General features: G+C 42.3%; 3 protein-coding genes across 5 annotated transcripts; 2 read left to right on the top strand and 1 right to left on the bottom strand.

Annotated features, from left to right (window-relative positions):
* Positions 1-80: 80 nt before the first annotated feature.
* csgalnact2 (chondroitin sulfate N-acetylgalactosaminyltransferase 2) lies at positions 81-6,242 on the top strand. Its single transcript, XM_038737743.1, has 8 exons — positions 81-214; positions 2,059-2,904; positions 3,004-3,220; positions 3,371-3,472; positions 3,583-3,761; positions 3,874-3,968; positions 4,486-4,567; positions 4,658-6,242. Exons 2-8 carry the CDS (start codon positions 2,253-2,255, stop codon positions 4,948-4,950), a joined length of 1,620 nt encoding a protein of 539 aa, XP_038593671.1. The 5' UTR covers positions 81-214; positions 2,059-2,252; the 3' UTR covers positions 4,951-6,242.
* LOC119917417 (SEC23 interacting protein) lies at positions 5,374-14,929 on the bottom strand. Of its 3 annotated transcripts, none has more exons than XM_038737741.1 (18): positions 14,799-14,929; positions 13,018-13,523; positions 12,694-12,901; positions 12,393-12,586; positions 12,162-12,251; positions 11,952-12,072; positions 11,487-11,576; positions 11,249-11,390; positions 10,231-10,439; positions 10,040-10,137; positions 9,639-9,809; positions 9,358-9,453; positions 9,091-9,267; positions 8,852-9,007; positions 7,984-8,086; positions 7,260-7,442; positions 7,013-7,175; positions 5,374-6,837 (listed from the first exon to the last, which is right to left on the bottom strand). In XM_038737741.1, the coding sequence occupies exons 2-18, from the start codon at positions 13,285-13,287 to the stop codon at positions 6,756-6,758; spliced, it is 2,553 nt and encodes an 850-aa protein (XP_038593669.1). In that variant the 5' UTR covers positions 13,288-13,523; positions 14,799-14,929; the 3' UTR covers positions 5,374-6,755. The 3 variants fall into 3 exon arrangements, with proteins under 3 accessions (XP_038593669.1, XP_038593667.1, XP_038593668.1); XM_038737739.1 differs by lacking the exon at positions 14,799-14,929 and adding an exon at positions 14,319-14,556; XM_038737740.1 differs by lacking the exon at positions 14,799-14,929 and adding an exon at positions 14,181-14,220.
* A 23-nt stretch (positions 14,930-14,952) lies between these two features.
* LOC119917418 (minichromosome maintenance complex binding protein) lies at positions 14,953-21,493 on the top strand. Its single transcript, XM_038737742.1, has 16 exons — positions 14,953-15,118; positions 16,087-16,178; positions 16,291-16,431; positions 16,565-16,606; positions 16,692-16,781; positions 16,933-17,062; positions 17,544-17,689; positions 17,898-17,995; positions 18,075-18,247; positions 18,958-19,081; positions 19,198-19,315; positions 19,418-19,583; positions 19,735-19,868; positions 20,568-20,735; positions 20,956-21,044; positions 21,274-21,493. The coding sequence occupies exons 1-16, from the start codon at positions 15,058-15,060 to the stop codon at positions 21,398-21,400; spliced, it is 1,899 nt and encodes a 632-aa protein (XP_038593670.1). The 5' UTR covers positions 14,953-15,057; the 3' UTR covers positions 21,401-21,493.
* Positions 21,494-21,697: the final 204 nt, after the last annotated feature.

The raw sequence follows: 21,697 nt of genomic DNA on the forward strand, positions 1-21,697 counted from the left end.
AACCTTATTATTATGAAGAAGGAGTTCCAGCGTGTTTTATGACGACACTCGTTATCAAAGTTCCCATTGGTTCGTTTGTGGCCGGAAGTAGACTACGACCCACTCTTTTCTCTGTGCTCCGTGGCATTTTGCGACACAGGCAGTCTGTCGCTGCAGGTTTTATACTAAACCCACGGCTGTAAGTACAGGCAGGGATGGACAAAGACGAGATTAGGTGAGTAGTTAGTTTTATGCTACTATAACTTCCAAGCAGGCTATCTAACGGTTATAAAATAACGTGAAAACGTAGTGAAGCGCTCAACCTCGCTAAGCTAGCCGCAGAACATTGGTAATATCCGGTTTGAATTTTGAAAGTAAGTGTCACAATTTCCACTGGTAAATGTTGCTGTAATTTGGACAGATGTTAAACTATGGGGCAGTGTGCTGAGTAGCAACAACAAAACCTAAAATACAGCACATTTGTTGTCATCACCAAAGTATGTACATGATACAGTTTGAATCCCAAACTTTAATTAAAACTCAGTGTAAAGCTGTAGTCTACTTTAGCTGTAGAGGGGTTTTTTTTCAAATTAAAACACAATAAAATAATCAGATACGTTGAGAGATGTTGTGCAGAGTGTCATGTCATGTAATTGTGAATACAACTCCCTTTTATCTGCTTAAGTAGTAACAATTAAGTAAATTCCCTGGAACTCATGAGTCCATGTTGATGTATGAATGAAGAAAGATAAAGCTAAGACATGTTTAGGATATTGTTTATTATGCTGAGTAAGCAGCAGATCCTGCTTGGCTTTAAAAGTGAACAGACTGCAGAATTTAATATGTCCCTTACATTACAAAGCAGACATCCCCCCCAGGTAGTTCAGTGTGAACAAATAATCCCACGGGTTAATTGAACACTACTGAACTTTACACTCTGTAAGCTGAATATCTGTCTCTGTTTGCGTGACCATATTTGTACAAACGTACTCATGTTGCAGAGTGTGAGTTCCTTTTGGAAGTGTGAAGGGGTTCTGTTAACATCTGCTTAAAAACAAGCTGTTGTCAGTAACGTTGATACAGTTTCTTCTCTTTTTATGACAAGTTAAAACCTTGAGACTTAATCAGCAGAATGGCCCTATGTTAAATATTTTTATGTCATAGTTATGATATCCAAAATGTGCAGTCAATGTCTAGTAAAAAAAGTCATTTTTTATTAAGTATTTACATTAGCTTTTTGGCAAATTAACATTAAACTGCTGGGTTTCAGTATAGATCAGTGGTTTCCAGTTCTGGCTCTTTGGACTCGTCAGGAGCCGTGCTGGTTTTCATTATAGCTGTCTTGAAACTGATTTACACCTGTGGGGCCAGGTGAAGACTATGAATGTCAAGGTAGAAAAACAGCGTTACTTTGTGTGCTGAGAGCAGGCGCTGTAGCTTTTACTGTGTGACCTTCAAGAAACAATTGTGTGTGGTATGTAGTAGTTAGGAGGAGGTGCGAAAGCTCCACTGATATCAGACTGAAGAAGCCAATCAGAACAGAGATATAGGAATGACTTAAGAGGCCTTGTATGACGCCACAGGGTGATCAGGAAAACAACCTTGAATACGGTTGTGGTTTAAACTATTTTGTCATCTTGTTGTATCCTTTCATTCCTCAATGTAAGTGTTCTGGAGAGTGTCGTGCTTTTATTTTGAAAAGAGAGCAGTTAAAGCGGAAGTCAGCCTTTAGTAACTTGCTGTGGATCTCACTCACCAGATTTCCACTGTGCTGTTGTTTGGCTGAAAGCTAGCTAGCGTGTGCTAGCTCCCCAGGTGCAGCTAATTCACTGTTTTCTTCAGGTTCCAGTTAAATCTTGTATGTGTGAAATATTTGTAGAAGTTGGACACACATTACAAAACACAACATGGTACAGAAAAATATTTTATTCACTGACCGAATGAAATTGTGGCTGTCAGATCTGATTGTTGATCTCCAATGTTTTAATCTGAACCAGACTTATCAAAAAGTCTTCACAAATGGCTTCTTGTAAAGTAAAAGATTTTTGTCGTATTGTGGATTTCTGTGATTTCCCCTAGGTGATCATCGCATGGATTACACAGGATAACTGTTTTAAGACACTGATAGGTTGGAGCCAAGAAATAAGACCTTTGCAGTAAAATGAAACACCCTTTCAAACATCTGAGATGATGTGAAGACGCATATTGTAAGTAATGTGATCAGAGGGGAAAGGGAATGCAGACTTGCCAGCTATAGCGTGTATGCAAGCGTGATGCCCAGGCGTGGGTTGCCGTTCCAGGGCCGGGTCCGCTGGCTCTTTCTGGGCCTCTTCCTGTTGCTGGTGCTGCTGCTCTTCGCATACCTGCTGGAGTGCACACCTCCAGCAGACGCCAGCCTGGTCCTGCCCGGCCTAGCAGGGGAGGCCTACGGGAAGGAGTACTACCAGGCCCTGCTGCAGGAACAGGAGGAGCGCCACCTAAACCGTGCTGCCAGTCTAAAGCGCCAGATTGCCCAGCTCAAGCAGGAGCTGCAGGAAATGAGTGAGAAGCTGAAGCTTCTGCAGGACAAGAAGGAGCTCCCCGGGGTGCAGGGCCTGGCTGAGACTAAAGACCAAGAGCCGGGAGATCTGCTGGAGTACCTGCACTCTCAGATCGACAAGGCTGAGGTCAACACAGGGGCCCGCCTCCCCAGTGAGTATGCCCTGGTGCCCTTTGAGAGTTTCACTTCTTCCAAGGTGTACCAGCTGGAGATGGGGCTGACGCGGCACCCAGAAGAGAAACCTGTGCGCAAAGACCGCAGGGACGAGCTGGTGGAGGTCATCGAGGCTGCTCTGGACATCATCAACAACCCCGATGAGGAGGATGGTGTGGAGGAAGACATGCCGATGCAGAGACAAACCTACACCGAGGGTCACTTTACTGAAGGTAAGAGCTACACTACCTAACTGCAAACTAATGAATGATATCTGTAACTGAAAAGGTTTTTCAGTGTAGCATTGTTTTTCATATCCTTTTATTTCGCAGGACTGTACAGGACAGAGCGAGACAAAGGGACACTCTACGAGCTCTTCTTTGCCAAAGAGGATTCCAGTAGCTTCCGCCACGTCACACTCTTCAGGCCTTTTGGCCCCTTAATGAAAGTCAGGAGCACATCTGTAGAAACATCAGCACTGATAATTAACATCATTGTGCCGCTGGCGGGCAGAGTAGAAACTTTCTCACAGTTCTTACACAACTTCAGGTGAGAATGAACAAGGAACTGTCCCTGCTGGACATGACCCAGCATGTTCAGTGAAATGTTTGGTCAGTAGACACGTTGGCCGGGTTTTTGTCACTGTTGGGTTATTGTTCTTGTAATTAATTTGAGTTAATTATTATATATGTTTTTTAGGGAGGTGTGCATACAGCAGGACAGGCGAGTACATCTCACAGTGGTTTATTTTGGGCACGAAGGCTTACAGGAGGTGAAGTCATCTTTGGAACAGATGTCAAGGTTTGTCCTTTCCCAGAGGAAGAGCTTTTCATATGCTCATGCAAGATGTGTGGCTAACGTGTCATGGGAATTTAAATACTGCATTTGTTGTTGTTTTTTTTTTTTTCCAGAGAGGAGAGTTTCTCCAATTACACTCTGATCCCAGTGGATGAGGAGTTTTCACGAGGTCGGGGTCTGGATATCGGAGCCCACGCCTGGAAGAAAGGCGACGTCTTAATGTTTTTTTGTGACGTTGACATCCATTTTACACTTGAGTTCCTTAACACCTGTCGCCTACACACTGCTCCAAGTAAGTTTTTACATGTTATTGCTCAGAGTCACTGTATTATTAGTCTTTGAACTTTTTTAGAGATTGACTGTCACTAAATATACTAAGCTGTACTTGATTCTTTGTTTTGTAGATAAGAAAGTCTTCTATCCAGTGGTGTTCAGTCTGTACAATCCTGCCATAGTCTATGGAAATTTGGAGCTGGCTCCAGCCACTGAACTCCAACTAGTAAGGACTAGAAGTTCACATTTATGATTTAAATATGTGTTCCACTCCAGACCAACAAACACTATAGAATAATGATTTGCGTCTGTTAGGTATTTTCCACAAAAACGACCTAGTTTAAAAACTCTTAAAACTACATCTTTTCTCAAAATGAAACATCTAGAATCTGTGAATATGCAAATATTCAAAAGTATTAACTACTGGATGCATGCGTCTCCTATTGAGAAGTCCACTCTCAGTGTATGTGCGCAGGAAGTTGCATATTGGACCATGATTGGCTTCCAAACTAGTTGTGGTGTCACAAAATCTTTCTCTACATCAGCAGAAAATTGATTTCTAGTATCAATCTATGCACAAACATTACTCTGCACGGTGAAGCTCAAACATCTAAGTGAAGTTACAAAAAGCAAAACACATTCTGAGTGGAAAGGGGACTTTCATCTAAATTTAATTTCGATTCAACCCAAATGTGTGGTGTTTCCTTGTTTATTGCAATTTTAAAAAATGTCCTTTCAAATAGATTCACAAAAAAGATACTGGATTCTGGAGAGATTTTGGCTTTGGAATGACGTGTCAGTATCGCTCAGATTTCCTAAATATTGGTAAGCACTGATCACACGTGATTAATATTTAATATATTCATAAACTGATCACATTGACTAACAACTTACAAATTGATTTTATTCGTCCAGGTGGCTTCGATCTTGAAGTCAAAGGCTGGGGTGTGGAAGACGTCCACTTGTACAGGAAGTATCTTCGGAGCGACCTGATAGTGATTCGGACGCCAGTGTCCGGCCTTTTCCACATGTGGCACGAGAAGCAGTGTGCGGACGAGCTGACTCCGGAGCAGTACCGCATGTGCATCCAGTCCAAGGCCATGAACGAGGCGTCCCACTCTCACCTGGGCATGTTGGTTTTCCGTGAGGAAATCGAGGCTCACCTACGCAAGCAGGCCTTCAAGACTCAGAGCAAAACAGAGGACTGAGTAAGCCTCTACGTACCAAACGCGATTCCAACGTTAAGACTGCGAGTTGCTGACTCAATTAACGCACCACAGCAAAGACATGTTTACATGGATCCTTCTGCATTTCACCGCACAGCTGTAGACTAATGAATGTACAAAAATGAGCATCAGTCAGTGTGAAACATGGTACAACTTTTACTGAAGAGCTACAGCAGATTTAAACAAATAAATATACACAAGTAAAACATCTTTTGGATTTAGGTTGACATTGCATTTTACGTACTGAAGCACCTGACTTGCAACCAGTTTCTTCACTATTGTCACCCTCTGTGCAGCTTGACTACCTTTCCCTGCTGAGTTTGACCTCAGCCAGTAGACTTCAGCTCTTTCAGATGATTTCTGCATTCCAAAAAGGTATCCAACAAGATCAAATACAACAGCTGCCAATGTTTAGAGTGGCTTTTTAATAGACAAAAAATCAGTTACAAAAGTGTGAAGTCAAGCTGTGGAACTACTTATTTACAGTTGACAAAAGGAAAAATAAGAATTTGCACTTTCTTATAGTGGAAGTTGAAAAAAATGCAAGTTGACCCCATAAGAACCAGAACGTTTCTGTAGATTCTCAGCTGTCTGCAAGTTGAAGATCAAGGTAATTTACAGTCTTTCCCAGAATATTGGCATTTGTGTATGGAGCCATACTGTTCTGTTAGTATTATATTTATATGTTGTTTCAGACTGGCAGTGTTTTTTTAAAAAAAAGGGACCTTTGTGTGTTTTGTGACAATGAGTCACTGTTCTTCCTTTGCTTTGACGACAGCTTCCAAGTGATCAGTTCAACAGAGAAGCATGTTGATTAAATAGTTAAGAGCCATGAGCAAAGATGTGCTTATAGCATGCAGCGCTATGATATCAGGTCTATATGGACCAGTATTATTTGTATAAATAAATTTCATTTATGCCTGGTGAGAATCACTCACAGCACTATGATTCCTAATACTGGACTGCGATTGAATGTTACAGCCACTGTTGTAAATACTTTTCTAATATTTCTGTTTGGTACATGTGAGTTGAATACGTTTGTCGTACGTGCCTACAGGCTTAAAGTGAAATGTTGGAGATTGTTTTGAAGGTGTTTGAAACAGTGTATACAGCTGTGGGCCTGATAATTGTATTCCATCTCATAATGAGAGCGGATATTACAGCTGAGTAGTTCAGTCGCAAAGATTAGTAGTAGTGTTACTGAGTACAGCTGTCAAAAGTCTACGTAGTGCTTTATTTTTCTCACAATTAAAGCAGGTTATTCTTGCATCTCATCCTGTACTGTAATTTTTTTTAATCAATGTTTTTGCAAATGTTACAGCTTTTTGTAGATAGTCTCCTCGCTCTGCAGGAGAAATGTTACATGCCTTCCTCTCAGCAGTAAACAACAATTCAAACAGAAATAACCTGTGCAAGGAAACAATTTATTTTTAAATTGTGACCATGAAATAAAACATACAGAAGGCTGCATGAACTGCTTCTGTCATTTCTGCTGTAAGCATTTGATTTGAGGATGCATATTTTCAGTAAACTTGACCAGTTCTATAATTTATTCTATAAAAATGTAATATCAAACTTCTCAAGTGTCTTTGAATCTACAAGCTAATTTGTTTCTTAATTTAAGACAAATGGCATAATACTGATTGTATTATTCATCTGTATACAATGAACTACATGGAAATAAAAGAGAAGAAAAAGCATAATTAAAATCCAGGAGAACTGACAAGAAATAAACCAAATGGGGAAGTTTCAGACAGGCTTATTTTCATCTCCGGTACTTCATTGTATTAATGTGCTATCTGCTCTGGATGGATCGCCATGGTCCTGTAGATCTCTTTTAGAAGAAGCAGAGCTGTGTCTTCAGATTGCCTACAAAACAACAGAAGTGTTAATACAGATCTGCGGTTGAACTACAGGAAGACACTTGTTTTCACTTGTATTTAGCGGATTCAGTTTTAGGGTCCTAAAGACATTAGTTTTCTATAAGATCAACAGATTTGACAACCATTACATTTTCGGCTGAATGAAAGGAATTTCTATGTACCAGTAGCAGAGATGACTTTGGAGAGCAAACAGGTACTCGTTGAAACTCTCGATGGGCTTCTCCTGCAGGACGTAGTCAATGCGATTCCCCCCATTCAACATCCCCATCTTCACCTGAGGCTCTTCTTCTCTTTGTGGTTCAGGGCTCTCTGGGATCTTTTGCTCTGTGAGGAACCAGAAGGGAGTTATACATGTCACGCAATACAAAAATATCTTGGTTAAAGAGTCACAAATCAGAGAAAACTCACCCTCCTGTGCTTGCTTTTCCTGCTCTTCGATCTGATTGGCTACGATGGCCAGCTCAGCCTGAAGCTGGGCAGACGCGGTGTGAGCGCGAGCAAAATCGTTGAGGGTCTGCCAGGCGCTCCTAAGGGAGCTGATAAAACCATGCTTCAGGTCAGAGCCCATCCTGGAGAGACTCTCCTTCAGCTCTGAAACACAAACAGATCCATCACTAAATCCATCTGCATGAAAAAGACTGTCAAGTGATTAATGAAGTTTTTTATCTATGCAGAGACAAAAAAATGACAAACCTAATTATTTTACTACACCAACTACTAGACATCAATGTGTCTGAAAAATTAACCAACAAAAAACCAACTGTCCTCTCCTTAATGTTAAAATTTAAATCTAAAGAACATCCAACCAGAGAAACTTGCAAAAGCAAGACAAATCACTGTTTGTCTGTTTTGCCAATTAATTACACCACAGCAATTTCAATGTAAGAATACAGCCTTTGTACTTTACCACCACACAAATTAGGGCACCCCACCCTCAAGGGGTAGAGTGCTCTGAGCTGAGGACACAACATGCAGTAAGCACTCCGTTTAGGCTCTTACGAAGACATGGAACTGTGTCAGCGTTTAGCGTTAACTTTGATTTACTTGCAGCTTTATCAAATATGTTATGAAAATGAGTGATGAACAACGGTGGTGTAGTTATCTGGGGGCGTTACAAGCAAGACTGTCGTACCGAGATGAAGCCTCTTCCTCCCTTTGTGATGTGGGATCAAAACAGGCTTCAAGTCCAACTCTGGTATTATCATGGGCTCAATCCTGTATGCCACTGGGTCCAACTGAAAGAAAAGGAGTCATTCATGAAGCCACCAGATAGTAATGAGTTACTCAGCTTCACTGCTTTCATAACATCGTGATTATACTTTTAGCTACAAAGTTTGCATTTTCATACATAGTAACTATTGTGTGGGCAAGTAGGCTTCAGGGAAAATGACTACGTTTATATGATTCAATACATAACAGACTAACGTGAAAAAGACTCCTTTTAAGAATTGAGACTGATTGTGACTGAATCAAATGACTTTGCATACAACAATAATATGTACAGAATTGCAAACAAAAACTATAAAAACGTGCTACAAGCAATGTAGGCAAACAACTTTTGAGCATATGTAGCTTAATTATAGGGGTGGGAATCACCAGAGGCCCCACAATACGATATTATCACGATATTTACGTTGCGATTCGTTTTTATTGCGATTTTAAATATATTGAGATATATTGCAATTTCCCAACTTCCAATTAGGTCCCTAAAGTCAAACTTTGTCAACATCTGTTTATCTAAAAAGATACATTTCTCTGTTTGTTCATATCACTTTTTCAGTCCTCTATATGGTCCTGTTAAGTTGACTAAAAAAGCAACAGATTTTATTATTCTAGTACCAAAAAGTTAAAACTCCCATCTGCAATTTATATAATAAAATATCGATACTTGGCGTCCGTGTATTGATACAGTATTGCCATGGCAAATATCACGATACTATGCTGTATCGATTTTTCCCCCCACCCCTACTTAATTAGCAGGGGTTGGAAGAGCTGCATACCGGATGGTAAATATTGAAGAATCTTTTGCACGTGGGCAGCTGGTACGTCTCTTCAATCTTTTCCAGTCCTCGCACTGTCAGGAACATGCCGATTGGAGAACCCAAGGCGAAGAAATTCACTGGCTCAAAGTCCAGCGCGTGGTAGACCACTGACACCTGCAGAACAAAACATGATGATAAAGTTATTATTAAATTTCAAGTCAAACTCAGCTTTAACATTATCCCGCAGTTCCAGTTACCTGTCCAGTGCCAACTTCAAAGTAATTGTAGTCTACGTGGATGGAGGAGATAGTGTTGCCCGCTGGAAGCTTCTTCACAGTGAGATCAGGAAGAGCTTCGGCTGCTGCTGGTGCTGGTGGAGGCGCAACAACCTGACTGACCTCTGCTTTATTCTCCTGCGCTGCCTGACGTGCAGCCTGTGTACAGGAAACCAAGACAGAGACACAAAGACTGTGTTGGTCATCACCATCACAACACACTCACAGGTACTCAAGAGACAAACATACCTGCTTGCTCACTCTTTCTTTGACAAACTTGGCGATCTTCTTCCTGGGACCCAGTGGGATTCCCATCTCTTTCAGATCCTCAATTGTGCACATCAGCTGAAATAAGATGAGAAAGGGACAAAGTGAAACAGCCACCGCTATCTTATAAAAATCATATGTGAAGATTAACATCAAAACTCGAGCCGTTATCAAATTCCTTCCCACATTTTCAGTTTTTGTAGACCACAAAACTTTAGGTGACCTTTGACTTTTGAACAAGCAAAGGAAACTTTTGTTCTTACGAAGGATTCTACGTCAATCCTCTCCTCATCAAAGGTACTCTTGTACTCAGACAAGCCCAGATGTTCCAGCATAGCAGACAGATCCTCAAACTCTTCCCCGTCTTCTTTGGGCTCCTCTTCCACAGCTGGAGGGGTGACGGCATTATTTCCCTGTGTACAGGGGGCTGTCACCTGATATGAGATGCAGAATTTACAATTATGTATTGCAACATTATTTTGATGATCCATGTGCACATAAGTATGCCAAAGAACTGAAAACCTTTATTATTATATCACACTGAGTGGGGCAACAAATATGCCATGTTTTAATAGAAAAATCTGATGTTTTTCAACTGATCTGAAGCATGTTAGATGACTTGTTACTGCATATGTTCAATCAATTAAATTAACTGGTGTATGACCTGTTTGGTGTCTCCATTAGAGGAGGGTATGATTGGCATGAGCGGTGCAGCAGAGTCATTCTTCTGATTGGACAAGAGGTCAAAGAGAATCAGTGAACCTGCAAGAACAAAAGTCAGAACAATCCATTATTGGTGAAAAACAAGACAAACACAAAGCCAGCGGTGTAGAAGCTAATCAACAGGTTTATTACCCAAGCTGTGTCCGGCTACGGATATGCCGCCTCTGTAGTCTGGATTCCTCTTCATGAACAGGGCGTAAAGTCTGTTAATCTCTTGGGCAACCGTGTCCATGATGGTCTGGCAGTAAGTGGGACTGTTGTAGAAAAGGACATCTAACAAAGTCTCATTTGTAAAGTGACGTAAACGTCCAGTACTGGGCAAGGTAATCTTCTTTATCCTCCTACAAAAGAGAAATAAGTCTATAATTAATTAAGTACATTAAAATGATAAGTCGGTGATATTCCAGGTGAGCTGCAGGGGGGCCCTATTCTATATTTATCTTATTGCTAAAATACAAGACCAAAACAACAATGGATTTGTCTGCCAAAGCCTGGTATATCTTATTAAAAACTCATCAGTGACCCACATTGTTGCACCGGGTGACATGTTTCTTCATTATCATGATGCATGCAGCAGTCAAACCACAAACACAACAACCTGCAGCTGGGAACAGTCACTAAGGCACCAAATAAGTATTAATCCACTGCTGAAAATAGTCCCCAGCAAATGTAAATGTTCTCTTGTTTAAGTATAATCAACAAAAAAAACTACAGTACCCAGTTGTTTTAGGAAAGCCTTTTTCTAAAACGGAAATGTTATATTTGTAAATAAAGGTTTACATGTTTAATAGCAATAACTTATGACTAACTAATAATAACACTCATATCGGAGTGCTACAGACAGGGTACGGAAGTCAGAAAGTATTGAGACGGGAAAAAATGGTCTTTGCATAGGGTATGTAAGTGCAGTCTTTCCATAAAATGACTTTCTTCTGCATAGTGAATGGATAACTGACTTTGGATGCTTGGATCTAATGGATCCACTGACATTTCCACATCCAATACTTCAGTGATTGTGACGGATTTCCATTACATCCAAACCTCCAAACATCAGCTGATAACAACTAAAGGTGTCATAAGACTTTCTTTTGTGTTTGCATTGATTATAACCAAAAACTTCCACCGTCAGCGTAAACCTGCCTCTCCTCACCTGTCCACCCCTGTGGCATCTCCATGTAGAGCTGTGTGCCACTGGACAGGAAGGAACTCCACCCTGCTGATGGCGTGCTCATCCAGCGATTTCTTAAAGTGACTGTGCAGCAGCTTGAGTGACACACTGCGGAAGTCGTCCACTGAAAGCACAAGGGTTTGTGCAGTTTATTTAATAAATAGCGTCACCACGGAAGGCACACTACTACTGGCCAACAACATGATTGAATGGTACTCACCACACTCGACCATGCTCCTAAATCTGAGGTCACACACAGGACCGATTCCATGAACCATGAACACAAGATGATCCACCTTGGGGAGCTCCCCTGGAAAAGTTGCAGAGGATGGAAATGTTGAAATTCACTTTACTCACTGACATACACAGTCAATTATTGCCCTGTTTACATTTTAACATGCAAGCCGCAATGCATTTACAACCAAATGATAAAATAAATCTCACAATTAATTTCCCCTAATATATCTGTGTGTGTATATATAGTCTTCTGAAATACCCATCTTGCTTTATAGCGTCCTGACATTTGTTAGTGTCCTAAAAATACTATCTGAGCTTTCTGGTTGGATCAATAAGCTTAAAGTTTATTTCAGGGGGTGTAAATGACACAGTACAAACTGGATTTTATGGGTTTAGTAAGTGCCTACGGTTGGATTAAATGAACTTGGGTATAGAGGAACTTGACTACCATCAGGCACTTCATCATGGTCATCATCAGTTCCTCTCTTCACCACTCTGGGCCTGGTCTGCCCATCCTGAGTTGTGCCCCATTCATCTGGTATGGAGGAGGGCTGAAATTGCACAATCACCTACGGATGCAAACAGAACTCATTAAATAAAGCTAATAGGCTTAATCATCACAAGACCACCACTTAACACTAATCACACAAGGGTTTACCTTTGGATTGTGCATGACAATGGTCTCTCCTGATGGGAACTCCAGTCTACGGTGCCACTGGTTGGTAGACACAGCTTTCTTATATTCTGCCTGAAGTTAAAGACACAAGTATGTACAGTGATTTACAATACAAACATTGTACATTAAAGTTGCAGAACTGGATAAAATAATAAAATATGCCCTACATTTTAAAAACATCCGTTTCTGGTGAAATTAAGTCGTGAGACAAACCTCCAGCTTGTCACTAAACTCCTCGGAGTAAGGAATAAAGCGACTATCCGTATCCCCTTTGTAGAACCAAGAGCAGCGGCGGACCTCTGTAGGCTCCTCCTCCCAGTACACTGAAGTCCGGATGCGATCATAGAGCTGTACGTCATAACGCCCTCCATCTGTACGTACGATCACATTTTCTGGGTCTGGCTGAACTGGAAGAACAAAAAGCCCGCAAAAACATTAGAGCAGATCAAAGGTTCACTGCGCTGTGAGAGCACCAACACTGCCAGGGTAAGATGTTTGGATTTCTTTGTCATACCTGAGTTATATGTCTCCTCTAGCTGAAGGGAGTCAATGATGCTGAAAGGAAGCCAGACGCTCTTCGATTCCACTTGCTTGCAGTAGAACCAGTGATGCTGAACAGGCTCATAGACATTGTAGTTGTATGGCATCATGGGACCAGCAGGAACTAACGCTCCAGCAGTGGTGGCTGAAGGTGGAGGCGCCTGGATCTGTGTGGGAGGAGGCTGAAGAGAGAAGTAAAAAAATCAGATTAGAAATTCATTTTCATTATTGATGATTGCATTTGAGGTATGTAGCAAACACACAAATCCGACACCATCACTGATTAGCTTATGTCTACCTTTGTGAATGTGGGTCCTGACAGTGGGAATGTCTGTGGCGGTGAGCTGAGAGAGTATGGATTCTGCTGAGGTGTGTGTGTTGGTGGCAGGATCTCCGGAGCTGGAATATAAGGACTGGCTCTGCTGCTGGTGGGGGTGTGTCGGTAAGGATTATGACTCTGTGGCTGCATCTGAGGAGGTGGTGGAGTCATTGTGGTGGGGGGAGGAGTGTGACGCCCCATAGGGCTCTGGTAAACTGCAATGCCAAACGCTAGAGGAGCAGGGTTCATTTGTGAGCCTGGAGGTGGTGGTGGAGCCACGTGGACACTGCTGGGAACCGAAACCGGGCCTGTTGTTGTGGGGGCTGCGGACAGGGCTGGGGGAGGGCATGGCGACTGGCCGATAGACGCGAACGGGTCACTGCTGGTTACGGGGCTGGAGAAGTAGTTGAATGTAGAGGGGGCTGGTCCGTTCCCGGAGGTTTGACCGAGAAAGCTGTCTTCTTCTCCAACATCAGTGGAATCATCTAATAAATCAAAACAGAGTAAAACATAAGCGATTACATTCATTTGTGACTCTGCAAGGGACATCCAAAACATCTGACTCATTTCCACACAACAGGGGAAGTGGGCATGCATGGTATTTATAATAGTTGGGTTTTGTGTATAAAATGTCAGAAAACAGAGAAAAATGCCCATCAGCGCCCACTGTGGACATCTTAAAATGGCTTGTTTTGTCCGACCAAAAGATATTCAATTAAAATGAAATGAAAACCGAGAAAAGCAACAAATCCTCACACTTCTGTCAAATAATTGAGTAATCGCCCAATCATATCAGCTCTATATAAAAGTATATTATATGAGTGCTCATCACAAGAGAGACCTGAGATTCAGGATGTAGTCAAAGTGAAAATACAGGCCGAGCTCCCAGATATAACTGATTTTACCAGGAAAGGGGGCTTTAATCTGTCAGTTAGTTTAAGGATAGGGCCAATGTAAAGGCTTTACACAAAATGTTTTGCTAATTACTAACTAAGATTCTCCCATTTAGCTGTACATCCTCTTCATGTAATGAAACATCAGACAAGGGACAGTCTGACTAAAACACATCACTGCCAATTAGGCTAACCTGTCTATCAGACGACTGTCAGCTCAGACACACAGTTTCTTTCTGTTTTACCTACTTTTACACAAATAACAGCTGATCATGTAGCACAGGAACCAGGAACCCACTTAGCTAGCTAGCTAGCTATCTAGCTAGCTTAGCCTGCTAAGGACACCACTAATGTTCAGACATTTCCTCAGTCGGCATTTAATCTCACCTCCTGACAACACCGCCGGACCAGAGGCCTGACTCACTGGCATGAAAGGCAAAGTGAAATTAAACTCCGGGGCGGCGCTGAATAGCAAATTCGCACTGGTGTTAGAAGCATTATTATTTCTTCTATCTGCCATTTTCCCCTACTATTACACGTAGCCACTACCGGAGCAGGCAGGCAAGCAGTACACGCTCAGTTCTCCAAACAGCCTTGTCTCCGCCCTCGCAGTTTTGAATGATCTCTACAACATCACGTAGCTCATCTGACGGCACGACAACGGCACACATTGTTTATAGATCTACTAAAGCCACGCAGGTCATTTGGCCGCAGTTCGTTTGTCGTAGGAAAAACAAACACTGCCCCTTACTACTGCCCCCTACAGGTCAAGTAGACTCCTTACACAGTGACATTTTATCCATTCAAATGAGCTTAACAACAACACACAATTTTAAATGACAGGTAAGTTATATAAATAATACATACTTTTTCGATTCTAGACCAGAAACCTCAAACCAAAACTCCCAGCCCGGTGGAGTACAGAAAAAAAAAATCAGCCAGTGATATCTCCGTGCTCCGGATCGTCTCTGTGTGCAAAACAAACGAGTTACGCCCGTCTGCTGGTGACGCAATTTTCCCGCCCTCACTTCTGTAATCCGGTGTGGGCGAAAGTTAACAAAATAGCGTTTTCACAGCGGTTTTATTGTCATATATTTTATATTCTTCGGGCGTTTGTCAGTCGCCAATGATGCCTTCCACACATGACTGGATTAACAACCCTCTCGGCGTTGTTGAGGGGATGTTTGGTAAGAGGAACACCGGAACTTCACTCCATGACGGCTAACGTTAATGCGTGAACTTAAAGAAAGCTAGTTAGCTGTGTGGCTACGTACCATGCTAACTGTCATGCTGACCACATGTAGCTGGGCTTCTCAGCAGATAGCTTACAAAAGTTTCTGCGGGTTGCAGAGCAGCTTCACGCTTACTTACATTTATAATCAAGTGGCCGATGTGCAGTTTGATCTGAAGTCCTGTGTGTACAATGCAAACTGAAAATGGAGCATTCACGGGTCATAAAAGTGCCTTAAAGTAGTCTAAAATCGACTGACATTCGTGGAATGTACTAAACTGTTTTGGATATAGATACATGTAAACTTTATGTCCTAAACAACTTCAGAGATTGTGAAATATTATATATTTTTGTCAAGATATAAATGATTTTTAGTTAATTTCCTTTAATTTACCATTGAAACGAGCTGGTAACATGATACTGATCATTATTTTACAAATGCATAAGCAGTAATTTACCTGATGATTCACATAAAGTCAAATAATATTTTATGAATAAATTGGACAATGATGATATGTATTAGTCAGTTGCAGGGTCAAAAGTAATAATTTATTTTAACATTATAGTTTAATTCTCTTTATAAGTTGTCACTGTCATAGGAAGTAAAATCATAAAAGTGCCTAACGTTATTTTATGTACAAAAATGCAAATATTGGTAAAGTTAATTCTGTGCAGCTATTTTAATGCATCCGAATGTAAATGTTTATTTGGTTTTTTTTGAAGTTCTTTACTCCACAACACACTGTTTATCCCATGCTTACTTTGTGATCATTGTTGCTAAGTTGAAACTATGTGATTTATTTATTAACAAATCAAATCACTGGTATCCTCAAAGCCAGTGTTTTCTGTTATTATACAGGCCTATTTATGTTTCTGGTACTTTAAATGACAAAAAGTAACACTATGCTCTTGTTGATATTTTAGCTGCTTCCCAGAACAATCCAAACTCTGGATGGGAGGCGAAAGTGGTTGAATTCTTTAAAGAGCAGCTGAAAGAGAGCGATGCTCGTACCGGGGTAAGGCAAGTCTGGGGTCCTTTCAGCATGTAAATTCCACAGCGGTACAAAAGATGCCTGTAGACCTCAGCACATTCGCTTGTAAATGAGAACCGTCTTCATTTTGGTACAGGTCCCGTCTTTAAACGATGTCCCTCTGCACTACCTGAAGCCCAACAGCCTGGTGAAGTTTCGCTGCTTAATCCAAGACATGTTCGATCCAGAGTTCTACATGGGAGTGTATGACACTGTTGATCCATCAACAAAGGCTAAAGTAAGCACTTTCTTGTCCTCTCCTCTGTAGCTATTTGCATAAGCCCCCTCCTGTGCCCAGAGCATATTCTTTGCATTTTATATGTTAAATGTCATCATGTTATCATCTTATTTTACTGTCTGATTATTCCCAGGTGTTGCATTGTGGGAAGTACAAAGATGTGACAGAATGTGGGGTAAGTCCGCCTCTGTTAAATCACTCAAGAGATCCATAAATGGCTCAATTCAGCTTCGGCTTTGCTAACACTTGTTTATCTTCAGGTGGATTTTAACTCCAGAAACACTGTGACAGCAGAGAGACAGACTTTCTACTGTGTGCCAATCCCTGGAGAGAATCCCTGGGTGAAAGAGATATCCTCATACTGTCCAGATTAAGCCAATACATACCTGATGGAAATGCTCCTCAAACAGGAGATTTTTATCACACATTCTTTTCTGAACCCAGCTTGTGTTGCAAGTATTTTTGAATACTGCTCCCTGGTTTTCCTTAATTCTGTCGCACAGCTACGCCGGCTCTAGCCAAGCAAGAGTGGTTCCTTCCACCTCTTATGCTCCGACCAGGCAAAAACGTAGCTACGAGGAAGACGACGACATGGACACGCAGCCGCAGAAGCAGAGGGAGCCACATACTGGTATGAGCTGCTGGTTAAATGAAGATGGATTTGTGTAGCTGAATGCTAAAGCACTGTCCAGTTTGTTTTAACACAAGTCTTGTCTGGTTCCCATGAAGATATTTTGCATGAATGTAAATTTATCTCGGCAGTATTTTACTAGGGGAGAAACCTTTTCTTTATCTCATTTGCCTTTATCATTGAAATATTTGTAGTACAGGTACGATGGCAAAATATTTTAAGCTCCCCATAACATCGGATATAAAAGTCAGGTGTACTTTTGGTCAGAATCAAAGCGCAAAGTTCTTCCTAAAATTTGTAGACTTGTTGTACCACTTGACACCACAAGGTCCATTTAGTAGCTAATCTGGAGTCTTCATTCATATCTCATTATCTTCCTCTGCAGACGGGGAGTAGTAGGTGGACAGGCAGGGTGACAGAAAGTTGGTCCACTTGAGATGTTTGCCATAAATGCAGACTAACTGCTCCCCCCTCGCTGCAGGTCCTCAAAGTCCCACAGAACAACAAGGCAATGGTGACTGCAAGCGGCAGGAGAAAGAAGCTCCTTCCAGCCAGACTGCATCTGCCTCCCATCTTGATCTCAACTTCCCCCTACCAGGAGAGAAAGGCCCCTCCTGCCTGGTCAAGGTGTGTCATATCTCTTAACACTGGGTTTTGGTGCCTTTTGCTTTTATCACCTCATTTTCATTGCTGTAACCTCTAGACACAGATATTGGTGGATTATTTATCTCATGTCAGACGTTTGTTCTAAGAGGCGATTCCAGAGATGATGCCACCTTAATCAGCAGACTTTCCGAGTGTAGAACAGAAGCTAAAAGATGCGTGTTGTCGGCAGGTGTACGAGGACTGGGACAGCTTCAAACTGAACGACACACTAGAGGTCTACGGCATCCTCTCGGTCAGTCCCGCTCTCAGTGCTCTGGCCGACGAGAAGTAAGACCCATCGTTTAGTTGAATTAGCCTCTTGTGGTGATCAGCGTGTTCGTTACTCATTCTTGGCATGTCCACACAGAGACGCCTCCTCATTCCTCCTGGATCCTACAGAGTGCATGGAGACAGCAGAGGAGCAGAGAGTGCACAGCCCGCCAGCCTCGCTCGTCCCTCGCCTACACATGCTTTACGCCAGGCCACTGCCCCACAACAACCCCCTGCTGCCCTTTGCCACCTTGGAGGACAACGGTGCCTGTAAGGACAAATAGTAGTGTGAATGCTGCTTGATAACCAAACTTAATTTTTCTTGTTCCTGTGTAAGTGTAATCATCAATATAGTAAAGAGAGTAGAAGGCTATTGCACTACATCAGTGCTGATGTTTCCTTATCAAAACCCTGGCTGAAATGTAGCGTCTGGGGCACAGCATTTTGCATAACACGATTTTTACACATTTAAATGAGTCTAGCCACAATTCATCTGATTAGCATAAAGTGCTGCTAAATAACACCTGATGCCGGGGTTTTTTGATACCTGTTGCAATGTCACTCTTGGACCTGAAAATGTGTATTCATACCACAAATATTAGTCAAATAGCATGGCGTCAGCAAACGGAACCAATGTTTAAATGTGTCATGAAAATTCAATGTGATAGATTTTCGGTAAAACGTTAAAACTCGACAGCAGGCCTCCATAATATATCGGTGGTGCCCTTTTGTAAACATGCAAAAACACATTTTGACTTTTGAGCGCCTCTAAAGGGATGTAAATCCTTAAAAACACATTGAAAACAACATTAAACAAATAAGCAACATAAACTGTAGTTCCAGCTCTGTGGGGAAGCAGGAAAAAAAAGGGACCATATATTTCTAAGCTTTCCAAGAAGAGGGATAATGCAGCAAGTGTTTTCCACTGTAAACCTTTTAAAGCAGCCATACAGATTGGTTTAACTCTTCATCCTCCTCAGTTGTATCTTCGACCCTGAGCGAGATGGCCTCCGTCAGGGCAGAGTTGCTCACATACTTCACTCACGTCCTTCTGGGAGATGCCCTGGCTGCTGAGTACCTCATTCTGCATCTTATCTCTAACGTGTAGGTTAACTTTGGTCTGTAATGTCTAAGTAGGAAACCTCCTGCTTTTGTTTTGTAGATTCATGCTAGAGCCAAAGGAGCTTTTTCATTTCACAATGTGGTTGATCTTTTTGCAGGTACAGTAGACGGGATGTTCTCCCACTGGGGAAGTTCACGTTGAATCTGAGTGGCTGTCCTACTGTCGCCTCGTACACGGAACGCTTCTACCAGATTATCCAGCAGCTAGTGCCTTCTGTGAGTGAACTTTATCACTCCAAGCAACATCCAATACTGCTAGATTTATTTATGTAATTCTGGTTTAAATAAATGACACTGAACATTTTCCCCGCTCTGCAGTCGTATTATCTGGGCATGAGCCTCCAGAACATGAACCAGATGCGGTTGGTGCCCAAGAAGGACTATGTAGCCAACCGGCTAGTGAGTGGAGTCCTGCAGCTGGCCAGAAACACTTCCCTCTTCCTGGATGAAACCCAGCTGGAGCAGGGTCAGTTAGACACAACAGGTGAGGCTTCTAGAAACCACAAGGGGACGACACTGAGAGGACAGACTCTGCAGTTAATGCTTTCCCGGCAACCTGTAGACACTGCTAGTATGATCTGACTGAGCCAGCACTAACAAGGTTGAATCTTCCTCTGTGTGTTTGCGTTGTGCAGGTGTGAGTAACATCACGGCCCTGGGAAACCTGATCTCGTGGCAAAAGGTTTATTATGACTTTAACTACCACCAGATGGAATTCCCCTGCAATATTAACGTGCTCATCGTGTCAGAGGCCCGCTCGCTGCTGTCGGTAAGGACAAAGAGAGATGAGGTGTGCAATCACAGGACGAAAACTCACCCCTAATCACCACTGACACCCCCAACCCTCCAGCATGGCCAGGGAGGGGTTAGGTTTCGACTAGCCTCTCATGAGAGCGAGCAGTGTGACGCTGGAGCTTGTTTCCAGCCAGTGTCACGCTGTCATCGCAGCTGCTATTGGTCAGCCACAGCAAACCCTCCAGCCAGCGGCTTTAGCCCAGGTCTCACTCTGTCGCGAATAGCCCAAGGAATGTGCTGTGTGCTATTCCTGTGTGTTGTCTAATGGGTTGCCATGGTGGCAGCTGTGAGCCACGGGAACAATCCTGGGAGAGGCGTCAGGCTCTGCCATCTATTAGTGCTGCATTGAAGGGCAGCGCGCTGAAAACAACTCCCAGGGTTGATTAGAAGTCAGGAGTACACGGCTGTGTTTACATTGAACCACTATCGGCTGATGAGCAGCTGGCGGGTCACATTGATCAGATGCCTCACGGTCGGCTCACCAAGGCTTTGCTCTTTGTCTGGCATGCTAGGAAGTTTTGAGAATATGCCAAACTAGGCGTGCATATAGCAGGCGGGGCCTACTTTTGCATAGCAACACGTGTGTGTGTGTGTGTGTGTGTGTGTGTGTGTGGAACAAAAAAAAGTAGTTCATGTAGTAGTAATGCAGTGTTACTTCTCTTTAACTCCACAGTCAGACTGTCAGATACACCTACAGTCTCAGGTGACCCCACCCCACTTGGAGGAGTATCTGAGCGCCATTCACATGCTTCCGCAGGCTTCATCCCAGCTGAACAAGTTCAGAATCTACTTAAGCGTCGCTAGGCTGCTAGACTACAGTATCTCTGATGAAGTGACAAAGGTGAGACACGCTGTCATGTTTTCTTTAAAAAAAATAAATAAATAAATCATGTTTAGAGGTTGACGTAAAAATGATATCGGTATCTTGGAACTAGTTGCTTGCAGGTTAGTTGTTCCTTCATGTACCAGGCAGTCCTGTCTGTGTCTTTTTAATGAGCAGTCTGTGTCATCTGCGTGCATTAGAAGTCATTTAACAGCTTGTCCTTTTCTGGTGTCTTCAGTCAGTTGAGGATGACTTTGTCGATATGAGGAAGGACGACCCCCAGAGCATATCTGCAGAGGACCTCCACAGGATGCTGGTTGTGGCGAGGTAGGCTGTGATAAAGTTTATATAAGCTCCTTCATTTGGCATTTCTTTCATTTTTATCTGCTCTTTAAAAGGCAAAGTGTTACATAAACACAACAATAAGTCATTATTACTAACAATGAAAATGCCAGCTATGCAAAGCAACAAATGTGATTACAGTATTTGGAGTATTAATTTATTCATGCGGATATATGTTTGAGTGGGATGTGGCTGACTGGGAATCTGTCCGCAGGTTGCTGTCTCTGAGCCTGGGACAGAGCTCTCTGTCCAGAGACAGCTGGCTGAGAGCCAAACACATCGAGATGCTGCGGAGGAGCCGGATGGAGCAGCACAAGTGTGTCAATGGCAACGAACCCTGATCACATAGAGCCAAATGAGTTGGCTTTTGTTTTTCTTTTTGATACCTAAAAAGTTTGTAATAAATCTGTTTTTCATATGCCTGAAATAGCTCATGTTGTGTTCAGCTTTTTTACCCGACTGAGTTGCAGAGAAGATTAAGATATATTTTTACTTAACTAATGGGATTAATGGGTTGTAGTTTGTATGTACAGTAACTTGTCAGTGTTCATCATTACTCTCATGTTGCCTTAATTTCATGCCAGTGGTTGATGACCAAATTGTGTTTACAAAAAAAATCTAAATTTCTGACAAAATTA

The sequence above is a fragment of the Micropterus salmoides genome, unplaced genomic scaffold (assembly GCF_014851395.1).
Source record: "Micropterus salmoides isolate LMB-PRFRI ecotype aquatic unplaced genomic scaffold, ASM1485139v1 Ms_hic_scaffold_22, whole genome shotgun sequence".
Taxonomy (NCBI): Eukaryota; Metazoa; Chordata; class Actinopteri; order Centrarchiformes; family Centrarchidae; genus Micropterus; species Micropterus salmoides.

Coding starts and splice junctions, on each gene's coding strand:
- csgalnact2 (XM_038737743.1), top strand. CDS start 2,253: ATGCCCAGGCGTGGGTTGCCGTTCCAGGGCCGGGTCCGCTGGCTCTTT. Junction 2,905..3,003: donor CGAGGGTCACTTTACTGAAG/GTAAGAGCTACA, acceptor TTTATTTCGCAG/GACTGTACAGGACAGAGCGA. Junction 3,969..4,485: donor CAGCCACTGAACTCCAACTA/GTAAGGACTAGA, acceptor CCTTTCAAATAG/ATTCACAAAAAAGATACTGG.
- LOC119917417 (XM_038737739.1), bottom strand. CDS start 14,451: ATGGCAGATAGAAGAAATAATAATGCTTCTAACACCAGTGCGAATTTG. Junction 11,391..11,486: donor TAGGAGCATGGTCGAGTGTG/GTGAGTACCATT, acceptor TTGTGCTTTCAG/TGGACGACTTCCGCAGTGTG. Junction 6,838..7,012: donor CAAAGTCATCTCTGCTACTG/GTACATAGAAAT, acceptor GTTGTTTTGTAG/GCAATCTGAAGACACAGCTC.
- LOC119917418 (XM_038737742.1), top strand. CDS start 15,058: ATGATGCCTTCCACACATGACTGGATTAACAACCCTCTCGGCGTTGTT. Junction 17,063..17,543: donor GCAGAGGGAGCCACATACTG/GTATGAGCTGCT, acceptor CCCTCGCTGCAG/GTCCTCAAAGTCCCACAGAA. Junction 21,045..21,273: donor AGGATGCTGGTTGTGGCGAG/GTAGGCTGTGAT, acceptor ATCTGTCCGCAG/GTTGCTGTCTCTGAGCCTGG.